The sequence below is a fragment of the Hyaena hyaena genome, unplaced genomic scaffold, assembly GCF_003009895.1.
Source record: "Hyaena hyaena isolate Hyena2069 unplaced genomic scaffold, ASM300989v1 scaffold_173, whole genome shotgun sequence".
NCBI lineage: Eukaryota > Metazoa > Chordata > Mammalia > Carnivora > Hyaenidae > Hyaena > Hyaena hyaena.
The window spans coordinates 1,039,369-1,063,260 of record NW_024080805.1 but is presented as its reverse complement, the minus strand read 5'-3'; the positions used below and the strand labels follow the sequence as shown (position 1 = coordinate 1,063,260).

Sequence of the window (23,892 nt, the reverse complement as noted above, 5' to 3'; positions counted from 1 at the left end):
TTCTAAAAAACAAGCTAGGTGTGCACCTGTGTGCCTCAGTTGATCAAATACTCAACTTGATTTTGGCTCAGGTTATGATTTCAATTTGTAAGTTCAAGCCCTGTGTAGAGCTCTGCACTGACAGCATGGAGCCTGCTTGAAATTCTCTCTCTCTGTCCCTCCCCAATATTCTCTCTCAAAATAAACTTAAAAAAAAAAGAAAGAAAGAAAGCTAAATTATACCAATTACTTAGGCTAACCCACAAAACAATCCCATATGTACTTAGTGTCCAGAAGATTTAATCAAAACATTATGGTATTGTTGGTCCTTCTGGTCTTTACATAAATTATTATTACTAAGGCCTCTTAAAAAATTAAATGACAATTCTGAAAAATATGAAGAACAATAAGGATCCCTCTGAAACCTCTTAACACAGGAAACACATACCCAAAACACAAACAAAAATATTGCCTTCTCTCTGTTAAAGGAGTGACAATACGATATAATGAGAGACTCAGTAGTCTTCTTAATCTGTCATAAGAAATGAAACAATGTCTAAGACTACTATTGCTGTCTCTATTCGGAAAACATATATAACTATCGGGAGGCTTTCTCAGCCTCAGGGAATAGGAAAATAGGATCAAATAGATCCTTCAACTCTTCTGTTACCAATTAAATCAATTACATATCTTCTCCCTCTTTTCAGAGGTCTGAGGTTCACCTGTAGATGAAGCAAAGCATAAAGATGAAAATAGGAAAAAAGTGGAAAAAAAAAAAACCCACGGAAATTTCTCACAGACAATACAATCTTAATTTAATCTAATGTCACTCTACAATGAGCATACTTCAATCCCCTCAGAACATGGAAACACCACCTCTTCTGATCAAGTATTGATGCACATAGTGTCTGGAATCTCCTACTGCTAGGTACAAGGCTAATTTCATTAAGTACTGTAACTTCTTCCCCAAGTACATTCCATGGCTTACCCAAAATTTAAAAATTAAAGCAGCTCAATGAAAAAGAAAAAGAGTTCTACAACTGTAAAGAAACAGCACAATAGAGCGCCAGGGTGGCTCAGTTAAGTGTCTGACTCTTAGTTCTGACTGAGGTTATGATCTCCCGACTTTATAAGTTACAGCCCTGTATCAGGATCTGCGCTGGCTTTGTGGAACTTGCTTGAGATTCTCTCTCTCTCTCTGGCCGTCCACCACTTGCACAGTCTGTCTCTCTCAAGTAAACAAGCTTAAAAAAAAAAATCTTTAAATAAATAAAAGAAGAAACAGCGCAATGGCATCATTCTTATCAAGGTAGAAAAGTCAAATGTTGACAAATAGCAGAAACAGTTTAGCTTCTAAAACTTAACAGAAAATTATCCGAGAATTGACAGAAAATGGTATATTCTCAGTCTTATTCTTTGTACCAAATCATTGTGTCTGTGAGGTGTGAAAGAGACAGTCACATAAAATAAATGTTTTAGAATAAGGCACTCCCTACACATATGTATATTATCAGTAAAAATCTAATATGAATTTATCTGTTTCCTATTATTCACAAAGTGTAGGTGAAGGACCTGAGATATTTCTTCCAGCAGCTTTGTAAGCATCTCCTTGGGAATCAAGAAAATTTGATAGATACACAAATACAGATAAATTTTTTTTTTGAAAAATCAGAACATCTCAGTGCAACTATGCTCTTCTTAGTATGTTATCAAGCTTTTCAAATCACTTAAATTTTTATCTATAGCCTCTCCTTCTATTCTTCTGAATTTGAACAAAAATTCACCTCCAAAGTTTAAATTAACATACAAAATACTCAAGAGTGCTATTTTATTAAAAAGAATGGTTATGTAAAATTTCTTTAAAACAAGATACACTAGCATGACAATCCCAATTTAGTCATGGCAAAGCAGATTATGACATAAAATTTTCAAATTCAAGCTTATACATTAATCTTTTATAATCTATTTTCTGCAGGTCAAGAAAAATGTCTTTTGACATTTAAAATAAAAAACAAGCAATGCTAAATAGTCAACATAATCTTATTAAGAAGAGAGTATATCAACGTTAGCAAGTGAAAAGGTGAGATTAAAATAAACCCCATCCTGCCTTAGAAGTTACACATCATTTTGCAAGTTTTTTACATTTAAGAACATCTTCCAAAGAGTGGATAATGACAGGGTAAAAGAAATCCATTACCAAACCTGATTTTCATAAAGAGGATTCACTAAAACCCTTTGAAGTAAGAGAACTTATTACTAATACTGACTACCACACTTCCTGATCGTGCCATATTCCCATGAGAACAAAAGCAAAAGCCCTACTTTTCAAAATTTACCTAAGGTTCTACCTTAGCATATTATCTGGTCAGTGATAGATCGCCAGACAGCAACTTTTCCACCAAATACACGATTCCACCTACTAAAAAAATTACATTCCTAGACAAACTATAAAATGTTGAATAAAAAAGCTGCACATTCTGGGGGCACTTGAGTGGCTCAGTTGGTTAAGCGTCCCAACTTTGGCTTAGGTCATGATCTTGGGGTGGGTTCAAGCACCACAATGGGCTCTCTGTTGTCTACGTGGATTCTACTTCAGACCCTGTCTCCCTCTTTCTCTGCACCTCCCTTGGTTGTTCTATCTCAAAAATAAGTATTTCCAAAAAAAAAAAAAAAAAAGTTGCAAATTCTGATTACTCTTTCACAACGGCTAATTTTTACATATTACAGAAAATGAGGTCTTAACATATGAGTATTATGAAAGTAAAACTACAGACAAAACTCATATTCACCCCAGCACCGACCACTGTGCAATACTTAAAAGTATCCAATTCCACTTCTTAAATTTATTTATGCATTATTTTAAGTAAATTCTACCCCAATGTGGGCCTCAAATGCGCAAACCTCAGATCAAGAGTCATTTGCTCTACTGACTGAGCCAGCCAAGCACCCCTCCAATTCCACTTTAAATGTTTCTTTACACTCAGCTCTAACAATTCAAGCCTGGTACATTCTCCATCAAAACAATTTTAATTCAAAGGTTCTTTCCCTGTGCCAGACGTTTATCACAAATATCGACACTAAAATACAGCTATCTGTCCTTCTTACACTTTCTTGTACACATGAATCCAGAGTATGGTTCCTACTCTTCACTCAATTCAACACTTGAGGTAACAAACAGCAAAATGAGAGACAAAATAGCTAAATCAATTCAAAAGTGGGAATTAAAAAAAATTTTTTTAATGTTTATTTCTGAGAGAGAGTGAGAGCGCGCGTCAAGTGCGAGTGGGGAAAGGACAAAGAGAGAAGACACAGAATCTGAAGCAGGCTCCAGGCTCTAAGCTGTCAGCACAGAGCCTGAGGCGGGGCTCAAACTCAGGATGTGAGCTAAAATTGGATGCTTAACTGACTGAACTACCCAAGAGCCCCTCAAAAGTGGAAATTCTTAACCTAGGGTTCATTCAGATAGGCTAGGACGACACTGCAACTTATTACCTTCATGTTTAGTAATATCAGGAGGAACAAGCTATAAGAAAAATGATCACGTTTTGTTTACTTTGAGAGTGAGAGAAAGTATGAGTGGGAGAAGGGCAGATAAAGAGAGCTAGAATCCCAAGCAGGCTCTGCACTGCCATTAAGGAAGCTGACAATGGGGCTCAAGGTCACAAAATGAACCAACCATGAGATCATGACCTAAGCCAAAGTCCGAAGCTTAACTGATCGAGCCACCCAGGTACCCCAGAACATCAATAACTCTTTAAATGGGATTATGGCCTCAGATAGTGAACAAGAACTATAAATAAAAGATATAGAAGAATTTAAATTTATTACATGTATAGCATCATTATTTATAATGGGCAAAAGGTGGTACTAACCCAAATTCCCACCCACAGATGAATCAATAAAAATGAAGTATATACATAAAAAGGAGTATTATTCAGTCATTAAAAAAAAGAAATTCAGATATTGAAGGCTGTAACATGGACGAACCTTAGAAACATATGCTAAGTGACACTAACCAGACACACACACACAAAAATGATTGTACCTACATGAGTTACTTAGAATAAGCAAATTCACAGAGACAGTGTAACAGTGGGTAACAGAGACTGGGAAGACAGCATAATGGGAGAGTTCATGTTTTAATGGGTAGGGTTTCAATTTGGGATGATGAAAAAATTTTAGAGATTGATTGTGATAATGACTGTACAATATTATGAATGTACTTACGTACACTGAACTACAGACTTAAAATGGTAAATACTGTTATGTATTATTTTATCACAAAACAACCGCTTATTTAAGATTCATTGATTACAGTTGACCCTTGAACAACACAGGTTTAAGCTGTACAGAGCCACTTATTTGTGGGTTTTTTAAGATAAATACAGTACAGTACTGTAAATGTACTCTCCTTATGATTTTAACACTTTTCTCTAGCTTACTTTAAGAATACAGTATAAAACACACATAACAAACAAAATATGTATTCATCAACTGTTATCAATGAGGCAACAAACAGTAGGGTTTGTAGTTAAATTTTGGGGGAGCCCAAAGTTTTGCACTGATTTGTGACTGCCAGGGGCTAAGCTTCCCTAACCCCTCACACACATTGTTCACGGGTCAACTGTACTGCTAGTGAGAATATGAAATGATACAACCATTTTGGAAAATAGTTTGGCAGTTAAACATGCACCTACCATATTATCCAGCCATTCTACTCCAGCTAATCAAGTGACTGACAAAAAGACTGGGGAGGAGGAGGTAAAAAAGAAGGCAATCACAAAAGATGAAGATCATGATTATAGTGGTTGGTTTCTTGGGTATACGCTTAAGTCAAAACTTACCAAATTGTATTCTTGAATAGCTTCTAGGTTCTGATAACCATCTCTTTCCTTTTGTTCCCCCCTGCCCTAAGGTTAGTAGCTGCTTCCAGTGTTTACTAACATCTGAGTTTTGTCAATGTTCCTCTCTTCGACTTATCAACCCCCTCAATTCCCCTGCATTAAATCCCCTTGGTTGGGAAAAACATAAACAAAACAAAACACCATGGTAAAATCCTTTATGGCGAATATAAAGGACATACAAAAGTAGGTATTAAGGAGCCTTGTTAGGAAGCTACTGCAGAAGTTTGAAGGTTATTTGGAGAAATGAAGACATTTTTGTGGAAAAAGACTGGCAAAACACATACTAGATGTTTATTCATATTTAGCACCTAGAAGGGCTCAGTGCTTTACACACATTACCTTTCCGATCATATCCCAGGAAGACTGCAAAGCAGTCAAGATTCAGAGGGGCAAGTATTCTGCATAAAGATCATGAATGTACCATGGGGCACCTGGCTTCATTCTAAGTGTCTAATTCTTGGTTTCGGCTCAGGCCATGATCTCACAGTTCGGGAGTCCAAATCCTGGTTTAGGCTCTGCGCAAGGAGCACGGAGCTTGCTAGGGATCCTCTCTCCCTTCCACTCCCCTGCTGTCTCTCTCTCAAAATAAATAAACAAGTAAAAAAATAAATAAATGAACCATGTGCCTCATTCCATAGGAAAGCACGGAGTAAAATCTTTTGGGTAACTGGATTTGGTTTGTCAACTTTCTAAATTAAAACAGAGAAGCACACAACTCAGCAACTCAACTGCCCAACTACCTTTAAGCACCCAAACTTCCAAACTGTCCAATTACGACTTTATTACTTTGGACTACTCAATTCACCAGGACTTTTTAATTACAGTAAGTTCTCATCTATCTCATGAAATAAAAGGACATGTAAGCCACACCTTAACAGATTAAATCATGATCATTTGGTTCAAAAAAACCAAAACATAAAAGCTGCCTTTATACCGATAAATTTTTTTTCCCAGGGTGTGTCAAATAGGGCCTCCCCTTCTTTATCATTTGAATTTTCTAATCCAAATGCAAACATTGTTTTTAAAAAGGGAGGAAGGTTAGCTGAAAATGTTGATGCGCAGCCCGGATAGAGAATCAACACCATTGACCATCCTAGTGTACCTTTAATTACTTCATTGTCTAGCAACCATTTGTCTTCAACAAATGGTATTAGGAGAATTGGACAGCTACACGCAAAAGAATGAAACTGTACCTTTCTTATTACACCATGCACAAAAACTCAAAAAAGAGTTAAAAACCTAAATATGGGACTTGAATCTGTAAAGCTCCTACAAAAAAACATAGGCAGTAATCTTAGACTGCAGCATCAGTAACATTTTTCTAGATGTGTCTCCTCAGGCAAAAGAAACAAAAAGCACAATTAAACTATTAGGACTACACCAAAATAAAAGACCTTTGGCACAGCAAAGGAAACCATCAACAAAACAAGGCAACCTGTTAAATGGGGAAGATATTTGCCAATGATCTATCCAATAAGGGGTTAACATCAAAAATAGATAAAAACCTGCAACTCAACAACAAAAAAAGACCACACCCATATAATCTGATTAAAAATGGGCAGAGGACTTGAATAGACATTTTTCCAAAGAAGACCTACAGATGGCAAACACATGAAAAGATACTCACAACATCACTAATCATTAGGAAAATGCAAACCAAAACCACAATGAGAGATCTTACATCTGTCAGAATGGCTACAATCAAAAACAAAAAAAATAATAACCCACAGCAAGGATATGGAGAAAAAAGAACCTTCTTGCACAGCTGGTAGGGATGTAAACTGGTGCAGTCACTGTGGAAAAAAGTATGGAGGTTCCTCAAAAAATTACATATACAAATGCCATATGATCCAGTAATTGCACTATACTGCATATTTACTCAAAGGAAAACACAAATTCAGAGACAAGATATGGAAGTAGCCTCAGTGCTCATTGATAAATGAATGGACAAAGATGTGCCCCTCCCCCACACACATACAAATACACAGGATTACTACTTAGCCACAAAAAAAGATGAGTTCTTAAAGGTATAATGCTAAGTGAACTAAGTCAGGAAAGGACAACATACCATATTTCACTTATATGTGGAATCTAAGGAACAAAATAAACCAACAAAACAAAGCAGAAACAGACCCATATATAGAGAAAACTAAAGTTATCTAAAGGAGAGATGGTTAAGCAGATGGACAAAAGGAGTGAAAGGGACTGGGGTGTACAGGTTTCACTATGGAAGGAATAAATCACAGGGATGAAAGGTACAGCGTAGAAAATACAGTCAATGATAATATAGCACTGAATGGTGACAAATGGTAGCTACACTTATGGTGAGTATGGCATTATGTTGGACACCTGAAACTAATTGTGTGTCAATGTTACTTCAATAAAAAAATTCTAATCGAAACAAAATTCTCTGGGGCGCTTGGCTGGCTCTGTCAGTTAAGCATCCAGCTCCTGATTTAGGCTCAGGTCGTGATTTCATGGTTGCTGAGATTGAGCCCCTCGTTGGGCTCTGAGGGTTCTGCACTGACAGCATGGGGCCTACTCCAGGTTCTCTCTCAAAATAAGTAAATAAACATACAAACATTAGGGGGAAAAAAAGCTTGGTTAGAAAAGTGTAAAATTTATTTTGGCTTGCTGTTTGTGCAAATATTTTTTTCTTCTAAAATACTACCATTGGCATGAAGAAGCTGTTTAAAGGGCTCAATCTGATCATCATCCCATTCTTTTATAACAAGAGTAGCACTCATATTATATATACCTTACCTGACTTCTTTTCTATGTCTTCCACCTATTACATTTTGATGTGGGGATACATTTACATAGTCTTATTAATACCAAGCACTGCTTTGTACTAAGCGGATACACAACGTATATACCAGGTAAATAAATATATAGGCTAAAGAAGGTAGACAAGGAGTAGTTGTGGACAAGTGGACAACAGCTTTAAAAGATAAAACAACTGTAGACAAAAAGAATATACTCTATTTTGGGGGTTATACAAATTTATTCCCAATACTTAAAGATGAAGAAAAAGTAATATTCAGAAAAGTTAGTGTATTTTGGGGGGATACAAAAGCTTAAGATTGGAGAAGCTTCCCAAGACTGACAACATTTAAAGTAATTATAAAATTCATAGAGTACTGAATCTTTCCCCTCAATGTTTTACTTTAAAAACATGAGCCACTAAACCAATCATGCAAAGTTGTTGTTACCTACTGAAGTCTGTAATTCACATTCTCTAGGGGACACATTACATACTCTTTAAGCCTGTTAAAGATCCTAGAAGTTATACCACTTTTTCCTTCATGTAATGACCTCACTGACAAAGGCAACCATCATATGAGTGGTAGACAGGTACTTTTATAAAGTTTATGCTCCACTTAATCATATCATTAGTCTTGAAGAGAAACACCAGGGGAAAGGGGATTCTGATAAATATTATTTTATAGAGAGCACACATGCAAGGAGGGCAGAGGGAGAGAATCTTTTTTTTTTTAAGTTTATTCAATTAGAGAATGAGCATGAGTGGGGGAGGGATAGAGAGAGGAGAGAATGCCAAGCAGGTTCTGCACTCCCAGCACAGAACCCAACACAGGGCCTGAACTCAAGGACCCAGAGATCAAGAACGGAGCCACCCAGGCAACTCAGGAGAGAGAATCTTAAGCAGGCTCCATGCTCAGTGCAGAGCTCAACTCAGGGCTCAATCCCATGACCCTGGAATCATGACCTGAGCCGAAACAGAGCCAAATGTTCAACCAACTGAGCCAACCACATACCCCTGATAAATATTTTTTATAGATATAGCTAATCCTTTAACAACATAGGCTTGAACTGGATGGGTCCATTCATATGTGCATTTAAAAAATTATACACAGTACAGTACTGTAAACATATATTCAATTTTCTTAATAATCCTTTTTCTAGAAATGTTACAGGCAGAATAATTACCAACTTTCTTTCCAGTTTTTTCAAACAAGACAGGTTTTCAAAAGTAAACAGTTTTATACCCCCTGGAGTATGTACATATTTGATACACATAAATATGAGACGTATTATTTCTTTATAATAAAAGCCAGAACTTACTACTAAGGCTAAAAATCCTCAGGGAGCCCTTTAGACTCTAATTTCTTCTGTAATAATTAGAACCATGATTTTCATGAGCTAGTATCCTTTTAAATTGTCACATTTAAAAGACAGAAAAATGTCAAAGAATCATCTAGTGCAATCCTTATGTGGTAAGAGGCAGAGGTCTAGGTGTTTATAAACAAAAGAGGGACTTAACAGCAGCAAAGGAACGAGAAGTGCACCTAAGATCCATAAAGGGCAGTGACAAAGTATGAAGGATCTATTTGGTTCACACAAACTGGACTTGCAAGAAGGACACACAACATGATCTAAAATAGTTTCAACCCAAAATAAAACGTTTAAAGAAATAGGAACCTTCTGGAGGGGGCACTATTTCCCCCGTACTATCATTCTTACTCTAGTGTAGGGTACTTTAAGGAAATTGCCATTAAAAACTATCTTATTCACCTCTAAACGTGCCAGAAAGATACCAGTTTTCTAGAAAGACTAGCTGAGTAAATCCAGGTCATTCCTTCACCATAAAAAGGACATGAAAAAGCAAGGAAAAAAGACTTATTAAATATCAATAGTCCAAGACAGGAGACTGGTTTTAATAGAAAAAACTGCCACAAGTAGTAGCTTTATAAAGTCCAAGCTGGTATTTATATATTTTTCAGAGATTAACAAGTGATGTAATATAGGTGAGAGGGAGAGGCAGTATATGAAAACTGAAGTACTACATCAATATACTCCAAGAGACTAAGCTTGCCCCAAGTTTCTTAAACTAGGACTTCTGTTACTGAGACAGTACAAAGGCACAAGTTATATATCAAGAATAAGCATCATCACATCCTCATTTTCTTTTCCTTCCCTAAATTAGAACTTCATCTCTCTTAGGGCACACCCAGAACTTCCAAAGGTAAAGCCTTGTGATTTTTAGAACTTCGGTTTTGCTTTGTTAAATTAATGTATTACAATGATTATTACTTGTCAGATACTGTTTGGCAAATTTAAACCCATGTATAAGAACACACCTTCAAATTTCATTTACTCCAAACATGGTCCCAATTAATTAGAAGTTGATATATATTTTACATCACAGTATTTATTATAAACAGTTCAATCACTTTGACTTCCTCTTTCCCCTGAATTGCCACATGATTAAAGCTGTAATCTCCATTAGAGCATAAAAAACTAATAAAATTTAACATTCCCGCACCCAATATTCAACTATAATAAAAATGCCAAAAACAATAAATTTCTGGATTTACAATTTTTCAAAACATTTTCCTACCTTCACACTGGTTCCTTGGAAGAATCTTCCACCTTGTTTTTATCACATTTTCCAAAATTTGAAGTCCATAATACTGAAAATTGGAGAATAGAACCATGTGAACATATTGCTGTTAAGACTGGCAATTTTCAGGATTCACAAATGGACAGACATTCACACATTTACATCTAAAGTTTCAAAAACATTATGCTACCAAGTTTAATTACATATATTAAACAAGGATCTATTCACCCATATACTGAGTTTTCATGCATTTTCCTCATTTTATTGTTTACTATACTATTTAACGTCCTGCTGTTTATACATGCTCACACCAGGAGGAAGAACCAAATAAAAAAGCCCTTTAGCAGCCAAATGGGCTTATCTGTAGAAGGAAAAGTAGCAGCCAGATATGAATTCACAGCATAAATGACCGCTCATAGGCTCACGTACTTTAACACGACCAGGCCCCTAAGAATTTAGCAGCTTGGATGCTCTCAAGCTCCCTACCATCCTCTAGGAGTTGTAAACTCTTGGTCAAGTATTAAAGTATTGTCACAGATACTTTCCATAGAAAGTGTTTACAAACATCACTGGTGTGTTACTTAAGGAGCAGCAAGACAGCCCATGGGTTTAATTTTCAATTTTAATCCCACCCTTACAGTTGCTATTTCTACTAATTTAAAGATAAACTTTTGTGCACAGTCAAAAATAATACACAAACGCATGTTGCAATCTGTATTTATCTTTCAGGTATTCCTTCCTAAATATAAAAGTCATTACTAAAAATATAAGTTGATAAATATAGATACCACTTTTAAGCCATTTTGTCCCTCCTGCTCATTACTCACTCTAAATAGTCAACAATGTTCACAACAATTTATAATGCCATGAGTTACTACCCAAAATTATTACCATGACCAATTAGTGTGGATAGACAGGAGGAAGAAAAGGGACAAAACTGTTGTGGTATGTTTCAACTGGTTGAATTAGGGAAGAATTAGTTATAATACCTGAAGGATAAAATAATTCATATATACGGACATATAACCTCAGATTGCAAGTTTTGGCTGAGAATAAGAGTTCATCTTTAAAATGGTTAGTCATCACACAATAAAATAGGAGCATTAGTATTTCAACCAAAGGGATCATGTGAATGCTCATTTTATCCAAAGCACAATATAGACTGTCCCAAACTACATTGTGCTCAAATAGTAAACGTTTTTGCTGTTTTCTTTCATTTTAACTTTTCATACTTTCAAGAAAATTTTGCCATTTCAACTAAAATCCTACATTTGCAGAACATTCCTTAAAAACACTTCCAAAATAAAAAAGCCAAAGCAAAATTCTGAAGTTACAAATTTGATATTAATGGGTTTCATAATCAGCAGTAAATAGTGAAACCTTCTATCCTGTTTTTTTATAATCCCTTTATAGGTCTAGACCTCAGAAAAATATAAATAGGCCAAAAAAAATTATTTTCGGATTAAAAAATTAACTTTTAAGAACACACTACCCTAAAAACTTTAATTTTCTAGATATGAAATGAGACTGTCAATGTTTTTACTAAGTCAAAACAATGCACTTCTTACTACATGGAGTATTGTCATTTCTCAACCAATTTAAAAGATCTGTAAAAAACTAAAACTCCACCATAAACATACCAGGAAGAAATAATAATCTCAGTAACTTCATTTTATTTAGCCAATGTTTTTCAGCGTACACTTTTTAATTGAAAGCTATTACCCTGCTTCCTTTATGTTTGATACTTTGTTACCTAAATTACCTATTTACTAACCTCTAAATCCTTTCCCCAACTGTGAAAAAATAGCATAAGCTTGCTGAGGATACAATTCATATTTTCCTCTTTCTGCCCTCCTGGCTGAGGCACTTAAGCCCAATAAAAGCTTTCATAAGTCGAAGGGATACAAAGATCATCATCATAATGTCTTAAAACCCAATCTCTCCTAGAATAAGACTCTACATATGAAGAGAACCCACATTTTCTGAATTAGAGTATTTTGATTAAAAAAAATCTTAAGTGTTAGCCAAATCTGAGAGCCAATGGTAAAGAACTACTTTAGAGATATTCATAAATAATCCAAACATCATTCAAAAGAATTACATCTGTGTTACATCTCAGGACCTGAGAAATCCACTGCTGAGTTATGAAGATGAGGGACAGATAACAGCAAAGACTAAATGAAAAAATAAATGCATGAAATGATCCCTATGGTAGAAATTTCTACTGAGCCCTTAGAAATACTTATTTTATGCATTGAATTCCCCTTTCCCCTCCCACCACCCATGAAACAAAAACAATTGATGAACAGAATTCAGTTAAAGGGAATCAAAAGGGTAGACCTTGTGGAGGCCTGCCGTCAAAGCCTAGCTGTGTCAGTTGCACAGGAAGACACCCCTTTTCTTCCTATTACAAGCAATCAACATAATGGAACATTATGATTAATATCAGGTAGTGTTAACATCTTTAAAGAAAAAAAAATGATTGCATAAAAGCCAAATGTCATAGTGCATAAATTTAGCACCAAATCATTTGTAATTTATGTAAATTGAAGAATTCTTTACCTGTTGCTTTCTTTCTGTTCCTCTAATCATCTCATTTTTCACAAGACAAATTTGAGTTTTTAAAAATACTGTTGATAAATCAACTTAAACATTAGTAATGTCTGTCAGTATAAAAAGCAAAATTTACCAGGCAAGCAAACAGGCAAACACTATTATGTTACTTAAGGTTAGCACTTTGAGGAAGTTCTGGACTGTATTTTTGCCCTAAAATTTACAAGATGTCAAAACTAATATTTTAAAACTGTTAATTAATACAGTCTGATTTCAGAAACAGATGTGAAAATGGCTATTTTCTGTTTTAACACAATGTATACCAAGTGGAAATCTTGTGTGTATTAAACAGAATGCCATGCATGGTATTTTATTACTTCAAGGCAGTTTAAAGAGAAGTGTGAATCATCAAGCCTAAAACAGTCAAAACACATTTTGATCAACCCTTCTGTTCAAACTAGGAAAAAAGGACCCAAATTATAACATTTTTCAATTGCAAATAAAAACTGAGTGCTGTCCCATTAAGAGCATTGGTACCATGGAGCAGGGTTTTATGCTGCCCACACAACTTCGTGTTGGAGGTGCATAACCTGTATTATATTGATTACTTGCCCAAAATAATTGCTCTGATGTTATGTTTCATCTCTGAATAACATCCAGAATTTATGCTACTTAGATCTGTATACATATTCTAAAAACAAAAACAAAAAACAACCAAAAAAAAAGCACCTTGCATACTAGTCCCAATTACAAAACTTCATTCATAATTCTTAGGACTATTTGCAAGAATTAATTCTATGTTTAAGACTAAATTTTGAAATAAGTTAACAATATTAAATGTTTGAGATAACAAACGCTAATACTAAAAATGAGATACCTTCCTCAAAGTTTATGACTGGAAGAAAAGAAGAAATAATGGATTTTAAAACCACCACTTGCTTACTTTCGTGTTCATATTCTGTGAAAATTCCAAAATTGTGTCGACTCTTGTCCACGCATCAGGATGCTCCTTTAAATGTGTCAGTACTTCTTGAGCCATTCTTTGCTAAAATATTACATGAAAATAATTTTAAGCTCACTTGTTCTTTTAATCATTCATTAAAATGGTACTGAGCAAGGTACAAGTCCTAATGGGACAGTGATTCTATTACTTTCTGAAACACAAGAAATAATGAGTCCATAAACAAATAAAAAGGTGTCCATTAACACTCTTAAAATCCAATTTCTTTTTTTATAATTTATTTATTTTGAAAGGGCTGGGGGAAGGAATAGGAGAGGGAGAATCCCAAGGAGTCTCCATGCTGCCAACGGAGAGCCTGATGGGGGGATTTGAACTCACACAAAGAAAACCAAAGAGATCATGACCTGAGCAGAATCGACTGAACCATCTGGTCGTCCCAAACTTCAGTTTAAAATGGGAATATTTATCTCTTTGAAACAGAATAGTTTTTTTTTTGCAATCTACTTTATTTGGTATTCTCAAAATGGATCTTAAATTCAACCAGTGCTAACAAAGACTAATCTAAGTGAGTTCTCAGCATTTACAATGAACCAAAAGCAACATTTAAAACTTCACATATATGTAGATAAATTATGTAATGGTACACTCTGCCTTACAAGTTACCAACATGCCTCTAACAAACTTTACCTATAAAAATAGATCTCACGGGAAGACTGATAAAAACTAGGTCTAAGTTGGGCCACCAACTTCAAATACCTATAGATATTATACAACATGAAGACCCCTAAATCATTTATTAAAAGTCTCTTAAGTTTACTGTAAACACATCTCTTGCATTCTCTGAAAGTCTTCTAAACGTCATATTAAACTCTACTTACTTTTGAAGCTTACTTCAAAAACTTTTGTTTTCAGATCTTTAAAATACAAACCCAGTATAATAAAAATCTATATAGCCACCATCTAGAATAAACGCTAACATTTTGTTTTACTTGTATCTGTGTTTCTTTTAAACACAGAAGATGTAAAACTTCTGGCAATCACCTTTATACCTTTCTCCAATGCCATTTCCTTCCTTTGTTCTTTCTTTAGAGGTAATCACTTTCATGAATTTGGTAGATTTTCCTGTCCATATTTCACAGTATGGATATAAACTCCATAAACAATATAGTTCTGTGGTCACTAAATTTTACGTAAATAACATACTACAAAAATCCTACAATTTGTTCTTTTGACAGTTTCATTCCCTCAGCTTTATTGTAAGGTATGACTGACAAGACTTTTAGAGATCTAGCCATATCGATCCTATGCATCTTTATGTTAACCATTACACACATTTTCATGAGATGAACACATTTTCAAAGGCTGTTAATTCTACGGATTTTTTTCAAGAAGCAACAGCTTAATCTTTTGATCTTTAAAGGCAGTTTTGTAGCTGAACTGGATCCTCCCTTTTACTTGTTTCCATCACATGTATTCAGAGAGTTTGATGGTTTTAAAATCTGTCAATTACCTGTCAGATTGATTCAATTTGATTAAGAGTTTATAAACAAGATCAAAAAGGGGAAAAGCCTTCCAATCAGAACTACTCTGACAGACACTTCATAATCTTCCTGAACTTAGTTTTTATTCAAACTTAGAGGGAAAAAAAAAAATCATGCTTATTTTGGATTTGATGTTAGGAATTATTTTCCTCAGGTAGCAAATACAGTGATCCCCCCCCCCCCCCAACCAATCAGCAATATACACTGCTTATGTTTAGAAGAACTGAGAAATATACACCCAACTACATTAAGTAATGGTTGTGCACCTTGACACCACCACCAGAACCACCATGGAACTTAGGAAGAAAAACCAGTTGCCTGGGTTCCAATCTAAAAATATAGACAGGGTTAGAGCCAGAGTATAAACTCTTAATATGTAAATATTTTGGATCTGATTTCATTAAAGGATTAACAGTTTTAAGGAGTTATAACTATGCTACATGATGACAAAAAGCACAAAGAACAGTGATCTGAGTTATGTAGGCCCAAAGCACACTTCCAATGTTTTGATTCTCTCCCTCAAAATACCTAACTAGATCTATTCATTTCTAACTAGTTATAATCTTGCACATAAAATAGTAAGAAATATCAAGAGAATAATAAGGTATACCAAAGATCCATGCTTACTTTACAATATTTTGTTTCAAAAGTGACCAATGTAAGTAAGAGAATACTCCCTACACTATTACCATTCACTAAAACTCTGCATAAATCATGTCCCTTCCTTTCAGTAGTCCTTTAACTCTGAAGTTATTTCTAGTACTTGCATCTTAAGGTCTTAATTTTACCCTAACCACAGTATCCGTCTAAAATATTTTTTTATTAAAATTCCAGGAGGTGTTAAAAAAGAATAAGGCAACTAAAGTTAGAGAAGAAAATCTGGTATCCCCTGTGTTACTTACTGAATGGTGAAAGTATTTTAATTGCTAAGCAATAGGTTGAGAGTTCAAGTCACTGAAAACAATACTGGAGAAAACACCCAACTCTTCTGTACACCACCCCCTGCCCACCCAGCTGCCTAACTTGGCTAAAAATAGAAAAATACACTTATGTAGTTCTTTAGTTGCCATTTTTCAGTACATATTTGAGACTGGAAAAAATTAAGAAAACTTACTGTATTTTAAAACAGTAAGTTTACATCATATATGCTAAATCTTCATTATACTTGCAAAAGTACCCTTTAAACAGAATGCCTTCTAAGTATCAGGTACCATAACAGGTGTTTCTATAAACCCCACTATCTTCGTCTCTAGTAAGTAGACTCTAGAGCAATGAATAGAAAACTTACTGGAATAAAGTTAAGATTCTATCACTAAAAACATGTTTTCCATAACAGGTTTGTACTTCTTTTAATTCAAAGTAAGACCCTCAAAGAGGTGGAAAACTGAAAATACACTCAACTATAAGTTTAAAAACCTGACTTTTAGAAAAAAGCTTCTCAGGGGCGCCTGGGTGGCTTAGTCAGTTAAGCGACCGACTTTCGCTTAGGTCATGATCTCGCGGTTCGTGGGTTCGAGCCCCGCGTCGGGCTCTGTGCTGACTGCCAGCTCAGAGCCTGGAGCCTGTTTCAGTCTGTGACTCCCTCTCTCTCTGGCCCTCCCCTGCTCACGCTGTCTCCTCTCTCCTCTAGAAATAAAAATAAAACATTAAAAAAAAAAAAAGAAAAAGAAAAAAGCTTCTCAGCTGAGTTTAAGCTCTAAACCTCCATTTCCTCATCTATAATATAACAAACAGAATAGCAGCTTGCAATTATCTTTATGCAACCTATTTGTCTCATGCTATAACTAAACATAAAATTCTTACTTTTGGAATGGAAAAGTTTATCTTGCCGTGATAAATAGAATTTAAGGGCACCTGGATGGCTCAGCTGGTGTCCAGTTGGCTCAAAAGTGTCCAACTCTGGATTTCAAACTTAGGTCAAGATATCACGGTTTGTCTGAGCCCCAAGTTGGGCTCTGTGCTGATAGCTGGTGTTGGGATTCTCAGTCTCCCTCTCTGTCCCTCTCTCACTCGCTCTCAAGAAAAAAATTAGGAAATATGAACGCTAAGTCTACATTTTACTCAAAAGTCAAATTTAAAATAATTCATTAATTCTCAATACTGTGAAGCATTACTGAAAGTGTCATCACCTCTGATACGTATTTATCTTCAAGTTTACTTTTTTTTTTTTTTAAGTACTCTCTACACCCAGCATGGGGTTTGAAATCAACAGATCCAGCCAGGTATCCCACTACCAACATATTCTTAATGATAAAATTACTGAACACTGGTCTCTTTGTTTATCCATCATAGTTTTAGATGTTGTGAGCCATACTAAAAAAGAACTAAAATTTAAACAGCAGTAGCAGCTGAGCAATGTGACAAAATTAAATGCCCATCTTCATAAAGGCTATAAGACTTGTGCTTCTAACATATTCAAAGGTAAGCCCAACCTTTCTATCATACTTTCTTCCAAAACCAGCTGCTTTCCATACATGCATGCTAGAATGAAATGAAGCTTAAAACTCCATGGTGAATGAACAGCACACACACACAAAAAAACCACTACATGGTAAGAATGGGATAACTTTTTCAGGAAGATTTCAGACACAAGAATGCGGACCGAAAACCCCTAGGAGTTATAAAACTGGACCAACAAGCTTATTACAAAATCTGCAGAATAGTTTTCACCACTCATACAACTTTCACGTCCCCCTTTCCTTTTAAATGTCCTCTTTATTTATATACAGTGAATGAAACCACAAATGTTGGATTTTAAATGAGAATGGAAATATTTATGCATAAGCTAGTATTTATACACCATGTTTTTCATACTATCCATAAAAGAAGTAATTTCTACCTTTTCTAAAAATTATGATAGCACTCCGGGTTTATGCAAATATAAACTAATGTCTTAAACATAAATAACTTCAAGTGTACTAATTAGACATCATCTACTAGAAACCTAACATTTTGGCAACAAAATTGTACTCATATTTGCTCCATCACCTTAAAAGACTTTTAAATCCAACAACAGAAAACTTTACTGATTTAAAACTCTTTATGTGATTAATTCCAGTGAAGATTCAAGACTGTCCAGTTTCTTGTTAGCAACATAAAACAATCAAAGCATTTATGAACATTTTTCTCTGGTCTTTCTTTCAATTGGGTGTTTTTAACAAAAAACCCCCCAAACCTTCAACTGTTCAAAACGTGGATTAGATGAAAAATAATTATCTACATTAACAGTAACACTTTTATACGCCTTAAGTTCAAATAATTTTAGATACTCGGTACTGTGATGTACTTCTGTAATTTTCATGCTTCAAAAATACAAGAATCCTGAAACTCCAAATATATTACATACATAAAATATGCACAACCTTTAATATCTACAAAACATTTGCTACATTAGGCTGTCTTTCATTAAATGATAAAAGGTTTCTTTAAAACACAACAAGTATATTTCAAAACATCTCACCCTAACCATGCCAAAATATACTGCAATTTCTCCATATCACTTCTCACTGGTTAATATATAATTCTAAGTTAATACAAACTATGGAACACTTTTTTTTTTTAAAGGTAGTAACTTAAAATCTTAAAGGAACAACTTCATTACACTGTTAAGAATGTTATAAAGTTTTGATCAGTTACTTTACCTGGGCTCCTTCTCCATGGTATAAGCAATTCACCACATTGTCTAGAAGATTGATATCCAGCTTTTGGCTGAAATCGAGCAGCTGACGAGCTGCATGGTCTGCTAACATTGTCATAATTGCTGGCATAGATTACTGTAAATACAGAAAAAAATTTAAGGTGCCTATGAAGTTTTGATATAACCAGTCAAACTTTCTATTCAAAGAATTTTACTTCAACCATGTTCTTGCAAATATTTTAACAAGTATTTTAAAGGCTACCTAAATAGTAAAAGCAAGTAAGTGCTAAAGAAACTCAACTACTCCATAACTGCTTTAGTTATTAAGGTCTATCTTAAGACCCCAGAAAACTCTTACTGTTCCAATATTTTAAAAAAGTTACCCCTGGGGTGTCTGGGTGGCTCAGTGGGTTAACCATCTGACTCTTGATCTCAGCTAAGGTCCAGATCTCAGGTTTGTGAGACTGAGCCCCTGATGGGGCTCTACGTGATCAGTGCATAGGCTGCCTGTGATTCTCTCCCTTGCTCATGCATGTGCATGCTCTCAAAATAAATGAACTTTAATTATAAAAAGTTACCGCCAACCTACTTTACTTCATTTTTTTTTTTTTTACAAATAGTTTATTGTCAAATTAGTTATTTTACTTCACTTTTTAAACACCTTTTATTTTTGAGATAGCGGGAACAGGGAAGGAGCAGAAAGGGGACAAAGGATCCAAACCAGGCTCTGCACTGACAGCAACAAGCCCCATGTGGGGCTCAAACTCACAAACCCTGAGATCATGACCCAAGCCAAAGTTGATGCTTAACTGACTGAGCCACCTAGACACATCCCCTATTTTAAAATGAAACTATCATCAATTTATGGCCCTACAATTGTTACAGTTCAAAGTCTTAACCTCAAATTTTTAGGAATAGGTAAGTTTTAAGTGGATTTCCCCTTCCTAAGTAGGGTCTTCTAATTCAGTAAAAGCTCCCTTCTCTGCACTGCATGTTACTTTAATTTTTAAGATGTGCTGGGGAAAAAAAAAAACAGAAAAGTGCTGAAAGTTAAATATGGTATCCGAATTTTCCTACTGTATATAACAACGATGAGCAAGAACCAAAAATCTATCAAATCTGGTACCCTTAAACTCTACAGAACTTAAAAATTTTATACTCAAAAACATCTACTTTATGGGGCGCCTGGGTATCTCAGTCAGTTAAGCATCCGACTTCAGCTCAGGTCATGATCTCACAGTTCGTGGGTTCGAGCCCCACGTTGGGCTCTGTGCTGACAGCTAGCTCAGAGCTTGGAGTCTGGTTCAGATTCTGTGTCTCCCTCTCTCTCTGACCCTCCCCTGTTCATGTTGTCTATCTCAGAAATAAATAAAACATTTAAAAAAATCTTTTATTTTTCAACCTTCAATGACTTGAGATTAAAACTACAGGTGTATAAATTCCTTAAACATAGGTCTAGAAGAACACTTTATGGTATTATGTCAAACAAAAAATTTTTCTTAATTTCCAGGTATTCATTGGCAAGGTGAAAAACTAGAAGCTTGCCAACTATTTTCCAAATACAAATTCCATAACAGAAAAATGAGCTTCTTCACCTCATATAATACACTGGCCAAAACCTACCAGTTCATATGCAATGTTATCCTTTTAAGAGGATTCTAATCAAGATGCTGGCACACAGTCACATTTTTGTTGCCCAGCATTATAAAAATTTTTCCTTTGCTTTTTCTTCAAAGCCAGTGCTACTCAAATCCTGACTGACTAAATCAATACACCTTAACCTTTTTGGGTCAAGATGCATTATAATCATAAGAATATCATAGGGCCTGCCAAATTTTAAAAACTCACAATCTTGTATACAATTACAGAAAACGCAGGACATCTTGAAAGCCATGCATGAAATCTCAGGGTAAGAACCCCTGGTTTACTGTAGTTAGACCCAACAAGGTCAGATGGTCACCTCCACTTCTGAAAACCTTCCAGGATAAGGAAATGGGTGGGTGGCTTGATTACATTATGTTTGTACAAACCAGCTTGGTAGGAAAAAGACATTATTTTTTGTCTTTTTTTATTATTTTATTTTTATTTTATTTATTTATTATTTTATTATTTATTTTTGTCTTTTTATAGCAGTTTAAAAATGTTCTTAACAGCAATTTCACTTTTAACTCAAATGTTTTAGTTAATGATAATGCCAGTTACAAAAAAATAGAAGTGTAAAAAATGAGTCCGTTAAGTTAGAGATGACGTAAAAATTGAGAAATTAAGAGTTTAGGATTTTTATTCCTCTGACATCTTTCAGCCCATTACTGACAGCAAAAACTCATGAGATTTCAAAAACTTTTATAGCATTTATTTAATGTTTTTAGTAGAATATCTGACACACATTAATAAAAATCTTGCTCTAAATACTAAGTTAATATCAAAGCAAAATATATATATTCCACTAGTGTGTAAATTTCTTCACAAGAACCTAAAATTTTAAAGATCAGAACAATCTTAAAAACTGATGCTAAAAAACAATGCCCAGAAAGCACCAAGGTATACAGAACAAGTTTTCAATTTTTGATTAAAAACTGAACGAACTTTGCTTGTAAGTAGCCCTATCATAACTTAATAACCCAAACAAAAAATTGACTGTAAAGTTTCGTTTTCAAGTACATTGTCCTTACAGACCTCTTATAAATTGTGAAAAATAAGGTGTAGAATAGAAGCTTGTGTTAAATACAGTAGTTTGCCATCCTTAAAACTAGCGACTATCTTCAAAATGACCTACCTATTCTTGAACTGTACAGAAATGGCGGCTTTCTGGTCAATGCCAAGCACATTTAGTCCCCCAAATCAAACAGCTTCCAAAACATTCTTTCCACTAACAGCAGTGTCCCACAGGCTTACGATACACAATCAGCCAGACAGCAAACGAGGTGAAACTACAAACGTTTTCTTTTCTCCTTGGGACACTCAATCCTAAAATCCACTCACTGGATAGCATATACAAGGGATTATCCAGCAATGTGACTCTACAAGTGACTACCAAAATACCTTCACTGCCACTTCAAACTGAGTAAGCAGCTACATACTGCCAGCTTCCATCCAAACCATAACCGTTGCTTTATGATTACTAAGTAGTAGGTCAAAAAACAAGTCGCTACAAGGAGAGCCTGCTACTTAGATGTGTGGGCAATTGCCAGCTTCATTCAGTAGAAACACACCTCACTAAGGCCCGCCCTCCCTTCGCTTCCCCTCCGAACCGATTTGCAGCACTTCTAACTATAGCATACCGGAGCACGCACTCACCCCGCCCATACTCGGAGGAGGCATTTAGACCAGGCGCCTGAAGTTCACCGCCCCATTCTCTATGCAGCATGGCCTCTGCGTGATCAGAGGAGGTCCGGGGTGGGCAAATCCTTAAAGCCTCCTCTACTACAACACTTCTTCCCACCCACCCCAAACTCGGAGACCTCGAAATGAAGGAGAATCAGGGCATCATCTACCGTACAAAGACAGCAGCAAGCGATTCGATCACTTAACACACTCAAGGACCCCTCTCAACAAACTACACCACGGAGTCCCATTTACAGGATCCTTAACAATCAACTAACCGCTCCTACTTCTAATCCTACTCTGCAAAAAACCAGAAAGATTTTGAGTTTCCTCGCAGGAGGAGGAGGGACTCAACGGCCCCTCCCTCCCCCGATCCCAAGCTCTCCACCGAGGGGCCACGTGATGCAGGCGGACGTTTCAATGCTGCTGCACTAAATATTTCTGGAAACTTCCACTCCTAATAATTTACAGAGATGTTCCTGAAATCACCCCAACTTCTCCCCAGCCCCCTGGGCTGGGGAAGCCCTTCCACCCCCACGTCGGCCCAGCTTCACTATCACACGCTCCTCTCCCTTCACCGCCACCCGCACACGCGAATAACCCAGCAAGCGCTACCCTCCCGCGGCCGCCTCCCGCCTCCATCCCCCAGCGGCAGAAGCGGCTCCATTCAATCGCAGGCTCTGCTGTGGGCCCGCCGCCGCCTCCCGGGCTCGCCTTCCGCGGCCACCGCCGCGCCCCACGCCGGCCTCCTCCCGCCCGGCCGCCGCCCGACCCTCGGCCCCGAAGACACACACAGTCGACTTACCCAGAGATTGAACCAACTGCTGCTTCTTTCCTTGTCGGGGATTAGGGCGAGGGAAGGTGGGGAAGGGGGAGAGGGGAGGAAATCAAGGTGGGTTTCACAGTTTTCCCACCTTAAAAAAGGAAATTAAAAAAACGAAGATAAGGGCAAAAAAAAAAGCTCAACAATATTTACTATTTCAGGGACACCCCCCACGACACACACCCACCCGCCCCCCTCAAAAAAGGAAGGGGAATTAATCCGTGGAATAAATGCTCCCGCCTGGCTGGGGAGTGAGGGAAGGGGGAGGGGAAAGGGGTCAAGTCCCAAAGATTCAGCCCCAGGGGGACCCTCCAGCCACAGGCGGCAGCAGGAGCGGCAGGAGTAGGGGGTATAGAGTCCACAAGGTCGGGGGACGCTCAGCTGCCAGTTGCAGTCCGACTCCCCCCTACCAAAATACGGCTCCCTCTCTCACGCGGCTCCGGCGCTGGGCCCCCCCACCCAGGCTCGCCTAAACTTTCCCCCCTTCTCCTGCTCCTCAGCGACTGGTGGTTCCCCCCTCCCCCTCTGGGTGGTTGCACGGACTGCAGCAGCAAAGACTGGAACAGGCACCACCGCCGGGGCTGTAGCTACTGTTGCTCTTGCTGATGCTGTAGCTCCCGCTGCTCCTGCCGCGGCCGCTGCAGCCGCTTCTCCCCCTCCTCCTAGTGCCTCAAACTCGGAACCGGTTGAAACCGGTTCAGACTGGGAGATTCCATCTCGGTTGAGTTTTCAGCCCATGGCGCCGCGGAGCGTTTGGAACCTGGGCCTCCGCCCCCAGCCCGCCTGCCCATTGGCCGGCTCCAGCCAC

General features: G+C 36.8%; 1 protein-coding gene across 1 annotated transcript in view; it reads right to left on the bottom strand.

Annotated features, from left to right (window-relative positions):
* The window catches only part of XPO1 (exportin 1), a 42,296-nt gene extending 18,738 nt beyond the window's left edge, over window positions 1-23,558 (bottom strand). The window contains exons 1-4 of the mRNA XM_039240327.1: window positions 23,067-23,558; window positions 18,942-19,073; window positions 13,742-13,843; window positions 10,243-10,315 (exon numbers count right to left, since the gene is read on the bottom strand). Coding sequence (XP_039096258.1) covers window positions 10,243-10,315; window positions 13,742-13,843; window positions 18,942-19,067 — 301 coding nt within the window. The 5' untranslated portion in view covers window positions 19,068-19,073; window positions 23,067-23,558. The remainder of the gene's footprint in view (window positions 1-10,242; window positions 10,316-13,741; window positions 13,844-18,941; window positions 19,074-23,066) is intronic.
* Window positions 23,559-23,892: the final 334 nt, after the last annotated feature.